The sequence below is a fragment of the Postia placenta genome (genome assembly GCF_002117355.1).
Source record: "Postia placenta MAD-698-R-SB12 unplaced genomic scaffold POSPLAscaffold_1, whole genome shotgun sequence".
NCBI lineage: Eukaryota > Fungi > Basidiomycota > Agaricomycetes > Polyporales > Adustoporiaceae > Rhodonia > Rhodonia placenta.
In genome coordinates this window covers 3,998,307-4,010,883 of record NW_020169832.1, presented here as the reverse complement: position 1 = coordinate 4,010,883, position 12,577 = coordinate 3,998,307, and the positions used below count along the sequence as shown (strand labels likewise).

At 53.9% G+C, this 12,577-nt stretch overlaps 4 protein-coding genes across 4 annotated transcripts; 2 read left to right on the top strand and 2 right to left on the bottom strand.

The window, feature by feature from the left end:
* Positions 1–341: 341 nt before the first annotated feature.
* Positions 342–2,585, bottom strand: POSPLADRAFT_1030961 (hypothetical protein; the record flags this gene model as incomplete). Its single annotated transcript, XM_024476755.1, has 3 exons — positions 342–2,258; positions 2,347–2,391; positions 2,562–2,585. 3 exons carry the CDS (start codon positions 2,583–2,585, stop codon positions 342–344), a joined length of 1,986 nt encoding a protein of 661 aa, XP_024344955.1.
* Positions 2,586–3,130: 545 nt separating this feature from the next.
* On the bottom strand, positions 3,131–4,581 carry POSPLADRAFT_1128562 (hypothetical protein; the record flags this gene model as incomplete). The annotated part of the gene is made up of 4 exons (XM_024483749.1): positions 3,131–3,259; positions 3,322–3,576; positions 3,636–3,862; positions 3,921–4,581. 4 exons carry the CDS (start codon positions 4,579–4,581, stop codon positions 3,131–3,133), a joined length of 1,272 nt encoding a protein of 423 aa, XP_024344954.1.
* A 1,244-nt stretch (positions 4,582–5,825) lies between these two features.
* On the top strand, positions 5,826–7,451 carry POSPLADRAFT_1165704 (hypothetical protein). The gene is made up of 2 exons (XM_024487892.1): positions 5,826–6,740; positions 6,791–7,451. The coding sequence occupies exons 1-2, from the start codon at positions 5,938–5,940 to the stop codon at positions 7,287–7,289; spliced, it is 1,302 nt and encodes a 433-aa protein (XP_024344953.1). The 5' UTR covers positions 5,826–5,937; the 3' UTR covers positions 7,290–7,451.
* A 1,038-nt stretch (positions 7,452–8,489) lies between these two features.
* On the top strand, positions 8,490–12,041 carry POSPLADRAFT_1043286 (hypothetical protein; the record flags this gene model as incomplete). Its single annotated transcript, XM_024478270.1, has 6 exons — positions 8,490–9,425; positions 9,483–9,526; positions 9,654–9,764; positions 9,799–11,676; positions 11,728–11,812; positions 11,865–12,041. 6 exons carry the CDS (start codon positions 8,490–8,492, stop codon positions 12,039–12,041), a joined length of 3,231 nt encoding a protein of 1,076 aa, XP_024344952.1.
* Between the last annotated feature and the right edge of the window lie 536 nt (positions 12,042–12,577).

Genomic DNA, 12,577 nt, shown 5'->3' with positions numbered 1-12,577 from the left:
TTTACTGTCCGCTTACTGTACGCCTAGCCCCGCCTGTATTTCACCTGGTGTATCGTTAACTCTGCAAAAAATAGAAGCCCGAATATGGTTCCTGACTGACGATCAGCAAGATGGCTACAGTCGGATACAGCAGATGCTACCGAAAAACCAGATGGAAGGTAGCGCGAGCGGTTCGGGGGCAAACGACGTATGGAATATGACGTGAGATCGATACAGGTGTCGCTTACAGACTGAAAATGCAACAGGAACCAGTACTTTACAATGTGCGAAAGGTCTACAACTTGAACACCTACTTCATGGATGGTTTCGGGTATCGCCGTCTCGCAAACAACCATGGTAATCTAGGGCTTCCACAAAACATCAGGGACGTCCCAGCCCTCCTCCTCCAGGGACATGGCTTCAATTCTCGAAATACGCGGACAGCCTTCTACGTGCACAGACAGGATGCGCGAGGGCTTTAGGAGCTCGTGCGGCTTCCAGCCGGGGACAAAACTTCCATTCACTGGCATACCCGACAAGGGTTCTGGAGCCACGTAGCTCTGCAGGTTGCAAGCAGAAGAATTAGCTAGAGGTGCAACGCGCTTCTTCAAGGGCCTGATCCGCCTGCCTCGCATTGGGGACGCAGAGGTACACTGCACAATCGTTTCCGCATCAAAGCTCATCTGCGAACCCGCCTTGCGCGCGATGACCACACCGCTGAGGCAGCGGAACCTCACGTCGACGCAGTGAACGAGCGTGAGCCGCTCCAGCCGCGGACAGATCCAGCTCGCAGTGTGGTTGACATGTCCGTCAGCGCACGTCCCGCCAGACAGCGCGCAGACGACTTTGCCCGCGCCCAGGCACGAGCGCAGCGTGAGGTGCACAAGCGACTGCGTGTACCTGAGCATCGTCTTCGTATTCTCGAGGTCCAGGTCGAAGCACGAGATCGAGAGGCGCGTGAGCGTCGGGATACGCGGCTCGCGGAACATAGACTCGAGGCGGGGGAGCTGCGGCAGGAGCGGCCCTGGTTTTGGCTCTGCTGGGAGATACGTCAGGCTGAGCGACTTGAGCGCGGGCGCGTTGAGCCTCTTGAGCGCCATGGTGAGGCCCTCGATGTCGACGCACTCAACGCTGAGGTCTTCGAGCTGGCTGAGCTGAGCGAGAGGTCCTGGTTGCTCGCCGAGAAGAGGGTTGACAGTGGCCTCAGAGAGTTGATCGTTGTAGAGCTGTAGCCATCGCGCTGTGTAGGCATTGAAACTGAGCTCGAGACGACGTAGGGCAGGCACGGCAAGAAAATGGAAGAACAACCACAGATCCCTCGGAGGCGGGAAACTGCATTCAAAGGCAGACAGGCGAGGAAGGGCAACGGGACAGATCTGAAGCGGAGTACGCCGAGCTCGCGGTGGGAGATCTGGATTGACCAAGGTCGTGGGACGAATGTCCACGTAGATGTCCATAAGAGGTACAGAGCCGTTGAGAGTGAGTTCGGACAGGGAAGGAGTTCGGGAGAGTATGGCACACAGATTGGACATGCGTAGGTGTCGGCTCGTGTTATTGGGAAAGTCTATATGGAGTGTGCGCAGGTTAGGTAATGTGCAAGTCGGAAAGTCGAGAGGAGAGATGCGACGAAGTCGGAGCGTTTCCAACGCCGGGAAGACGTCCGGATGGACGCTGCTTTGTGCATCCTCCTTGATGTGAAGAGCTTCTCCTTCCTGTGCCAGGTCGAGGAGTCTGAGTTTTGGGAGCGAACGGAGCTTGTGGAGTATAAATATGAAGCCGTGGGTTAGCAGATGACTCGAAGGGGCCCAAGTCAGTGTTCGCCATCTGGTTGCAGCAGCCGCCAGAGACCACAAGGAAGTGACGACCTCGCCTCTAGTCGTCGTTGGCGCAACACGAACATCGATAGCGAGTTGATGCAGTTTGGAACGCGCAAGCTGCGCGAGCAACATTTCTGTGTTGTGGCATGTCATCAAAACCGCGCACCAGAGACCGGACGTATCAAGCGCCACACAGCGCCATCGGTGGCAGACATGAGAGAGAGTGAATGGACGGAAGTAGAACGCTGAGGTGTTGTTCTCGTCGTCTCGTTCGACAAAATGTTCGAATATATCTATAAGAAGTTCCGAGGGCACCCTGTCGAACGGATTTGTTTGCGCGATTAGCCTGTCTCGCTCTTTCTCAAGAGCACATCTTTGTTGAGACACAAATTCTGAGATGCGCCGGGCTTCTTCTTCGCGGATACGCAAGGTGGCGATCTGAGCCTCAAGCTCAGTTATTGACTGTGTTGTGGCTTGTTGTGCGAGCATTGCCGACAATCTTGGAGTGCATCGGTGATGCTTTCTTACTAGGCCCAATGAAGACACTCACCGCGTTTTCCTCACTTGGGTCCGATGTATAGTATATGAAGTATCGCTAAATCTGGAGGAAGAGGAGGAGTAAGAATGGATGCACGCAACAGTTCATGAACGTTTGAACTTGAACTTCTTGAATGGATATTGATGCTTAGTCAGCAGCGAATTTGATGGGAACAACCCGTAATACTGGCGCCGATATATATGCTATATCTTCCATGCCTTGCACACCTTGATCACAGCGATCACGGTCATCGTGGCGCACTATTACTTATCGGCGCTCAGCTGTGATCTATTTCTAGGCAGTGATACACTGCCTTTATGGTACCGACTCGCGTCTATTCTTGAAACCGGTGTGTGGTTGCTCACTGATTGAGAAATCAAGCACGAGAATCACCCGTACAAGGTTACAATCAGCGAACCTGATCCGCCGTCTACCTCCCAGCTATTGCTTTAGCGTACCCTCCAAGGACATGTTGTGTGAACATTGTTGCTGCACGTCCCTGCGTCATGCAGTTCTGTGTATTGTCGTCTGCACACAGTACATGTCGGCTATAGCTGCTTCCTCAGTGTTCGGGTATGCAAAGCAGGCATGTATCCATCTCCTAGGAATTGTACAAATAATTTCTTTCCACCATTGAGACCACTATCCAAAAGCAGACTAATAAATTTCATCCACTAACGCCTAAGTTCGCCCGTGGGCCGCATTCACGCGGGTTTAAACCAACGGTCCAGCGTGCTTTTTTGTAGCGAGCCATCTACCTTCCGCTTTTTGACTGGTGGTGCTGTAGTATGCATCATCAGCCGGATAGAGACCACATAAGGAGATCGCAGATTTGCATACCGGTATTATCAGCTGGAGCTTCAGCCTTTAGCATTATCTCCCACAACTGTTCGAACAAACTTATGGACACAATCCCTCCGCTAGCCTATGCAGTACATAGTCAATGAAGTATTCTTGCACGGGTTTCCTGTGCCCATACAGACTTACCTGCTTGTGCCCTCTAGCGAAGTCATCTCCCATGGCCTCGCGCAATCCCGGAACGCGCTCCGCGTAGTCTTTAAGCATCGCGATGATGTTTATGTCGTGTACGCCGCCCTGTTGGCCACTGCGCTGTAGGGCGCATCGTGCCACCCGACAAGCAAAGTTCATCATGCCTTGTCCCTCGAGATAGCCACTATTGGCGCACATTACGATCTTGAGTCGCGCAGACTTCAGAGTAGAAGCCCATCGCGTCGCTATGAGCTTGTTCGCATGGTACGCCGTCATTAAATAGCATTGTTACCATGAGGACGGGGACTTACAGGGTGCACCTGTGCCCCGCTCGATATTCGGATGAGCGCTACTTGTCCGTCGCCCGAGAAGGTCGGCGCTGTGTGCGTGCAACGCTCAATTTCGATCCGGACGTCCTCCCGAGCTTCATACAATCGTCCAGAGTGGATAGACGAGCGAGAGACCAAGTCGCGCGGAGAGGACGCGTGAAGCAACGCGTTCCACGCAGAGAGGACGTCATACTTTGCTGTACGGCGTGCTACAATCATGTGTTCCAGTAAGCCTTTTCCTCCAATACACAGACCGGAGATACTCACGGGCGTTTAGGAGGCTCACCGCTTCTCCGAGCACCTTTTTTGTCCACTCTTTCAGACAGGCGCGCATATCGGGAAACGGTGCCTCCCATCTGAACGCGGTGCCGAGGTCGCCCATCGTACCAATCACGCAGAGATACTCCAGTTGCTTCAGCAGCACGGCTGGTGCTGCAGCGGAGACGAGTGGGCGGCACAGCAAGTACGTGAGCGTAGATGATGTGGCCACGGGTTCGTGGTGCGCTGCCGAGAGTACCTCTGCACCGTCCGGAAACTCGTCGCTCAAGTGGTGGTCGACAATGAGCGTCCGAACACCGGGCGCGTCGACTATGGGTGGCCCTGGCCGGCTGCCTTGGTCGCACACAATGACATAGCGTGGGGTGTAGCGAGCGATGCGCGCCCGCTCATCAGCGGTATGGATGTTTGAACCCTTTGATACGAAATGGACAGAGAGGCGGTCTGCATGCAAGCCTAATGCAAGCAGAGTGCGGTACAGGATTAGCCCGCTACACAGGCCGTCCGCGTCCTTGTCGGGAAGGAGGAGCGTTGGAAGCTGTGCTGCTGCGCTGCGCGCGAAACGGTCATTGATATGATTAGTCACTATATGATGTGAACTGTACGAACCAGTCCTTGAGGAACACGCCTGCAGCAGATATGGAATTACCATCAGCGGGCCACTCTGTTTCCGCAAGGTCAGATTCCGCTCTTGATGTTGATGAAACACTCTTGTCCGAGTTGCTGGAATTACACCGCTGTCTCTTTCGCGTCGAAGCAGACATTGACGTAGATATGCAATACGGTCCAATCTTGCAATTGGACGCTGCGCAGCGAATCGAATGAGCGAACACGCGGGGTAGCATGTGGTGAAATCATACCATTTGCTCATGCTGGTCCTATATTGTAGTCTCAACCGCACTCCATTGCGTCCATAGCTTTAGGTTCAGACCAATGGCACTGATACTTATTGTCAGTGAGAATCTGAAAGTGGAAATATTGAGTTGTACCTCGCGTCGGGCGATACTGATCAGACTTCAAACCTAAGCTTACGGTAGACATACACAAGCCCCCTTTCGTAGGCTGTTCTTCACGCGTTTGCGGCTCCTCGCGTTCCAGCCAAACGCTTTCCGTGTTTGGTGTTTCCCAGGCTCTCATCGCACTCTAACCCTAGGTTAAGGTCAAATCGCAGTCGCCTGGAATCGATGCTCCTGGAGTGGCGGATAAACGTTTTGACCAATGTCCTCTCACCTAACACCAGGAGTCTCGATGAGCGATATGAAACAATGTCTTTTCCACAAGCGGGGGATCCGGCATAACCGTGACAAGAGACAAACACCTTTACTAAGCCTCGAAGCTACGTGTTCATTTTGCACACCTCAGTAACATCGACTGCATCTTTTTGAGACTAGAATCCTTCAGTGGCTTCTCAGTTATGTGTCACGGTAACGATAGGCTGCTGCAATCGTTTCACGCTGTCCACTCCTCCTGCGAACTCGCTAATCAGAGGCCCCACTGGGACACACATCCGCCACAGATGGACGGTGCCTTTCTGGTGTGACCATGTGGCGAAGCAACTCCGCGACCCTGCTTAGACGCGGAAGCAAAAGCTCTTGATGTTCAAGTGCGGCGACCACTGGCAACCATCAGTTTCCAGTGGCTTTCTACGGCTATGCCTTTTGCCGTTCTGGCCGTAGGGATTGTTTTGGCATGCGATCATATCGAGACTGTTCACGAAGGTGGCTCGGACGAGCATCCGCGAAGGAATACACGTGTAATGAGTGAATCCTTTTGTTGTTGATTGATCTAACCACATCTGGTATTCGCGGATCTGTACCGCTCTCGTTCAAAGCGCCACCATTGTCGACCATATAAATACCCTCAAAGCCATGCACTACTCTTACCAACTCAGTCCACCCTCTTGATCTGACTGGTGTGAGCATTGCGATTGACCTGCGTCTCCACATCCTCGCCGTCAACACCACCCTTGGGCTCCCGCATCTTGAGCAACATCTATCGAACGAACAATATGGCTCCCCGATCTCATTCGCGTGCATCCCGTGCGCGCAGCCTGCGCAAGTCCAATGACGCGACCTCCTCTAGGCAGGTGATCGCTCCAGCCGCTGCATCGCAGTCCGACATCTCTTTCCCGGGACAGTCACCTTTCCTCACAGAGGACGAGATAGCGCTCAAAGAGGAATATGCAGACCCAGTATGTGACGCGCGTACTGATCTTCAGCAATCAACCACGTCGAGCGCGAGGTCCCCTTATCGGGAGCGCACGGACACCATGGTGCCAATTGAGCACACCGCTACGAGGTCCGGGAAGTCTTCTCTCTCCTTCGAGGATAAGGTTATTCAACCTCCCCGCATGGAGAGGTCTAATGCTGCAGTGCCAGTTCTCGCGCATGCTTCTGCCGACGAGTCGAACGAAGAGTGGGAAGATGAAGACGAGGAGCTAATGGACAGCAGTGAGCCACATTGCACCTCAGCTCGCTCACCGTTGGCCGATGCAGGCCAGAGTTCGAATCCCTTTCAGTCTGCTCCCAAACCAAGGGCGAGGGAGTTGCAACGTACACCATCAGTGTACAACTTCTCTGCATCGGATGCTGAAGTCGGCGATGAATTCTACTACTCGGCTGACTCTGTATCCGTGACGGTGGCCCCGGATGATCGTTTCGACGCCTGGCTCAAGACTCGATTGGCTATGCGAGATTCTAACAGCGATTGCGCTGTCATTCGTGCCGAAGAGGAACAATGTCTCTCGAAACGCTTCGAAGTCACCATAATTCCGGACCAAAGGCGGACGATTATATGGGACAGATTACCCAAGTGAGTCCGGTATCTATGAGAGTCGCCGCATCGTGACTGACCCCACGCAGGGCCGTATACATATGGAAGGCTACTCTCCTTGTGAAGGACAATATGCAGCATTTCAGCCGCGTCGTTCCCGATGTTCCCGATCATAACATTCGGATTGAATGGTCTAAGAGCGTGAACCAGAAAGGGACGACGACAGCGAGAGCCGAGAACGACGCCAAGAGGTTCGCCAAATACAGCAAAGTCTTCGAAGGGAAAACCAGGGCCAGGTACTGTACCAACAACAAGAAGCCTACCGAACAGGCGGTCGACATACAGACTGATTCCAAATGGATCCGGCAGACTGACCTGGGTCGTGCCTGGACTCTACGGTTCCAAGTGCCCGTTCCCTCGGAGCTTTTCGCCGGTTGTGAATACCGCAAGTTCTGTGTGGAGGCCAAACTGTCCTCCATCTACGAGCACGGTGCCAACTCTTTCACGCATACGCTTGGCCGGGACTCAGAGATCTCAATCGAAAACCTGCTTAGCAGTGACATATTGAAGAATACGCGTCATCACTAGTCGATCAGGAGTTCTAGATTTTGGAAGGTCAGGTCAAGGTTCTCTGCTCATGCACCACGATATTTTATCCACGTTCGCTCTCCTGCGTTACCACCCTCATTCATCACCACTGTCACTCACTTGTAGCTTATATTATGTGTAACAATTGGATTCTGTGCGCCACATTGAGTTGCGTAATTGCTGCATCCATCTGTATAATTGAACCAGACTTATCGTTGACAGCCTCCTGGTGAGCCCCAGAAACGTTCAATTGGCATCAAATGAATTATGAGATTTGCCACCTATTTCAATACTCAGTGCTCATGTATCCCTACATCTATAAAATCTATGTGGTATTTTTTCATCAGCATGTCGGACTGAGATATTACTGTACAATTGTTGCTGCCAGTTTTGCCTCGTCGTCAGGATTGTTAGTATTAGGTGCGTATATGGGTATCCTGCGGGGGCAACCATGAAACTGACGCTAGCCATCTCTCAGCAAACTGTGGGAAAGAAGGCGGGTATTACAATGAACTTTTGCTCTAGACGCTGGGAGGTAAAAGGTTGCAGATGCGTATAGTTTGTGCACCGCATGTGAAGCTCAAGAAGACTGTTGAATATGATATAAATCACGACAGAGTGTGTAGTATGGCCCATAGCCTGGTCAGCTGAGCTTGCGAAATAAGAACTTGAACTCGATCGACTCGTTGCAAGGATGGAATATATTCTGGCATGGGTCCTCTTCACTCGTTGTTCCCTCGCTGTTTGGTGAACAAGTCTCGTGTCTTGATGCAAAGTTGATGACTTCAAGTCGAACAATGACACCTCGCAGGTTCTGCGCTACGTTCATATATGCGAGCACATGAGAACCATGATAACTTGAATATCTTTCCCACAACCCCCTTTCGAAGCACCGCACTGCCAGATCAGCAATCATTCAACAAGCTCTGGAGCCTATGAGCACCTGAGTAGCATATATGATAGGTGAGTTCATATAATATATGAATGCCTTCGGACTGGTGTGAGCGCATTCACAGCAAAGGAGTCGGCCCGGGACAGGATACCGGATATGGGCAACACCAACAGAACAGAGCGCCCATAAACGCAGCGATCACGTGATCGTGTTTATCGCCTCATAGTCCAGTGCATTACTCTGTTGATCCTTCACCATCTCTTGTGTACCCTGATCAGTGACCCGCACGGCGGGCTAGTTCGTGCGCCATGCAGCGAACACCATTCCTGGCCATCCGGTACTTCATCTCGAGGACAATACGACCTGAACGACGCGAACAGCTAGCCGCTCTCCTCGACTCGGCAGGCGCAACTACCGTGTCTCTCAACGATCCGACGCTCACGCACTTCATCACAATGTCTCTGCCATTGGACGACTCACTTGAAGTCATTCAGACAGAGTCCCAGGCCGTACTCGTCACGCCCACCTGGGTAGAGCGCTCACGCATCTTAGGTTCGCCCCAGATTGCCGAGTACTACTCGCCCGACCCCGCACTACTCTTCTCAGGCGTCACCGCGACCGCAAATGATTTGTCGGCGCAGGACTGTGAGCTTCTGTCGGCGGCCATCAGCGCACTCGGAGGCCAGTGGCGCATGGCCCTCACAAAGGACGTCACGCACGTCTTCACGCTCACGACGGGCAGCGTGAAGTACGCGACGGCCATGGCGCACCGCGAAATGACGGGGATGGTTGTCGTAGTGCCACATTGGTTCGAGGACTCGGTGCGCCTTGGCGTCAGGGGTCTGCCGACGAAGGAGTACGAGTGGCCAGAGCCGGCTGTATTCAGGGGGCACGCAGACTTGGACAAGGAGGGCACGGCGTATGAGAGGAATCGCAAAATACCTGCCGAGAAGAAAGCGTATTTTGAGACAGCCCTTGTGGAGGGCCACGACCTGCCACCCACACGCGCGCCACCGCATAATGTGTGGGAGGGCAGGCGCGTGCTGCTGAGCACGTCGTTGGGATTGTCTGAGGGTCAGCGTAAGGCACACGAAGCGGACATCCAACGTGAAGGAGGTATTGTGGTTGAGCTTGAGACGGTACAGTCTGGGTCCGCTAAAGAGATTGCCTATGAGGAGGCGGAGAAGGTCGCGGAGTGCGATATTCTGGTGACAAGATACAGGACTGGCAAGGCATTTGTGGAGGTATGATGCAGTACGTTCACTAGGGACATGGGAATTCAATATTCAATACTTTGGTAGGCCTTTAAAGCAAAGAAGACGATTGGCAGCCTGACTTGGCTCTGGTATGTCCGTGCATCTGGCACGCTGTCTAGACCCACAGATGATCTTCTGCATTTTCCTATACCCAAGAAGCCGATTGAGGGCTTTGCTAGGCATGTGAGTGGCATACTATCTTTCTTGTACGTCTAGCGGTGGCCGACTGCTCCAAAAGATCATCACAGTCACGAACTACAGCGGCAAGCACCGTGACTACCTGAAGAAGCTGATCCTCACCATGGGTGCTGAATTCACGCCGAGTATGTCCAACAAGAACACAGCCGTGATTGCCGCATAGTAAGCAGCTTGTCCTCTGCACCGATCTCACCCGCACTAAGCCCACCTCTAGCCTTTCGGGGACGAAGACGCAGAAAGCGACGTCGTGGTCGATCCCTGTCGTCAACCACAAATGGCTAGAGGACTGCTTTGCACAGTGGCGCAATCTGACGCCGGCACAGGAGAAGTACATCAAGTTTCCCCCACGCGTCGACTTCAGTGAGCTGCTTGCTGACAGGCGGTCCGGGGGCCGAACGGGCTATGAGCCTGATGAACTCGCGGCGATGGCAATGGACGACGGGCTCGAGGAGGAAACTCAAGACGAAGCAAGTCCAGATAGCCGGATCGCCGGTGCAGAGCTAGTGGGGACGGCCAACAGCGCACGAGATGCACGAGAGGTGGAGGACGCTGTGGCACTAGAGGACGAAGTGGGCGAGATCAGCATTGGTGGTCTACAAGACGTCGACATCAGGATGGAGGATGAGGAAGAAGCAGATCCGGAAGGAGAGAGTATGGACGTCGACGAGAAGCCTCAAGCAAAACCAAAACCCCTGAAGAAGCTTCCCTCGGCGAAGAAAGCATCCTTGCAGATTCAGAGTGACGAGGATGAGGATACCTTCCGGCCTCGTGTATCGTCTTCCCGCTCTCCTGTCAAGCGATACAGTGCTGCCAAGAGCAAGAGCAATAGCCGCCGTGTTCCTACCACGTTGAGCGCAGAGTCGGAGGATGACGAGAGATCGATGCGTCCACCGGCACGGACATCCTCGCCCAAGAAGAAATCGAAGCCCGCGCAGGTCCGCAGCGACTCTGAGAGCGACGATATCGGGCGTCATGCAAAGACTGGACCAGCATTCTACAAGAGCAAGCTACTATCTGAGGACGAAGACGAGGTGATGGAAGTGGATGACGAACCAAAACGCCCACCGAGACGTAACTCGAAGCCAAGGCTATTGGTGAAGGGAAAGGCCAAAGCAGGAGTTCCTTCCGAAGACGATACGGCGGATGATCAGGAAGATGAAGACGAAGAAAGCCTAGCACCTAGACGGCCTACGCGACGGACGGCCAAACATTCCCGTTCAGAGATCCCCGCTTCCCTCGAGCCGTCGTCTTCACGTCCGCTGGAATCCCCCCTCAGTTCTCCAAACCCGGTGAAGCGACAGGTGTCTGTGGTATTACCCACCGTTACTGCTGTCTATTCTCCGAAGAAGACAGGGCCCTCCCCCTCAAAACCGCTTGCTAGGACCGAGTCCGTACGCGCTCAGGCTGCGGAAGCGTCGAGTCGCTCTCCAGGGAAGCGAGGACAGCTGTCCGCACCAAGCTCAAAACGGGATGAGGTTGACACCAGACCAGCGTCACCTCCTCCACCTGCGAAGCCTAGCCGTCGCAGTGACATATCGGCCTCGACGGAGCCTAGTCGATCCGAGATCAGCGTCGCACCTCCGGCGCGCACGCCGTCGAGACGCTCTGCGGCGAACAAGGCGACGCAGAAACTACGCGACGTGATCATGCCCGACGTGATGAACTTCCAGAAAGAGTTGAAGCGAGGAAACGTCCGCCCTGCCTGGGAGGATACGAAAGGTAAGGGTAAGGACGCGCATAGGGAGGACGATGCCGCAGAGACGAAGAGTGCGAAGTCGCGCGGCAAGAAAAGGTCGTCAGCTGCACATGAGGGCACCCCCGCTTCAGAGGACGAATTGCCTGAGAAGAAACGGCAGCGCACGACGCCAACGAGCAAGAAGAACAAGGCGGTGATTGGCAATGGACAGCAATCTCGACAAGACCAGGAGGAGTCAGGGGAGGAGTCAGGGGAGGAGGAGGACAGTGTCGTCGTCGACTCGAAATCGCGACGTCGCAAATCGTCGACACGGGACAATGCTATAGCATCAGCAGCCAGCAAAAGGTACAAAATCTCCGTCTCCGGAAGTCTCACAACAACTAACTGATACTACAGTGTTGAGGTGCAATCCTCTCGTCACAATCCCAAGGCCGTGAGGATTATGACCACGCAAGTCACTGTCTCAGATGAGGTTTCGAGAGTGAGTGCAGACCAGCGATACGCAGGCATGAAACTTAAGATCCACATTGCAGATCTTGACAAAACTTGGTGTCAAGATGACATCAAAGCCATCGGAATGCACTCATCTCGTTGCGCGTAACCTGGTTCGCACGGAGAAGTTCCTATGTGCGATGGCTGTTGCACCATTCGTCGTGAACGAGAAGTGGCTCCTGGCCTCGGCCGCGGCGAAACAGATTCTCCGTGCGTGATTCCTTCTCTTTTAGTATGGAGTGTATCAGTTGATCGACTTTCTTCATATTAGCGGAAGAGCACTATGCGCTGCGCGACCCGGAGACCGAGAAGAAGCACGGGTTCAAGCTCCCAGAGGCCCTGCGCAGGTCGAAGGAAACGGGTGGCAAGCTGTTCGCGGGGAAGACGTTCTACATAACGCCCAAAGTGACCGTCGACACCAAACTGCTCAAGAACGTCGTGATCGCGAACGGCGGCCAGGTGGGCGACCCGCACACGCTGTTTTGCGGTTGAGCTAACATGTCCCGCAGGTCATCTCGACAACGCCGACGGTGCGGATACTCAAGAGCAACGCCGAGCGCTATGTGATCTCTGCGCCGGCGGACAAGTCGATATGGCGGCCGCTTGCACAGCACGGGTACACGATCTACCTCCCAGAGCTCATCCTGGATGGGGTGCTGAGACAGGAGATCAGATGGGACCGCCAGGACAACATACTGACCGACACGTCCTAGTTTTGAGCGATCGGCCCACTTAGCCCATCTCTTACCTTACA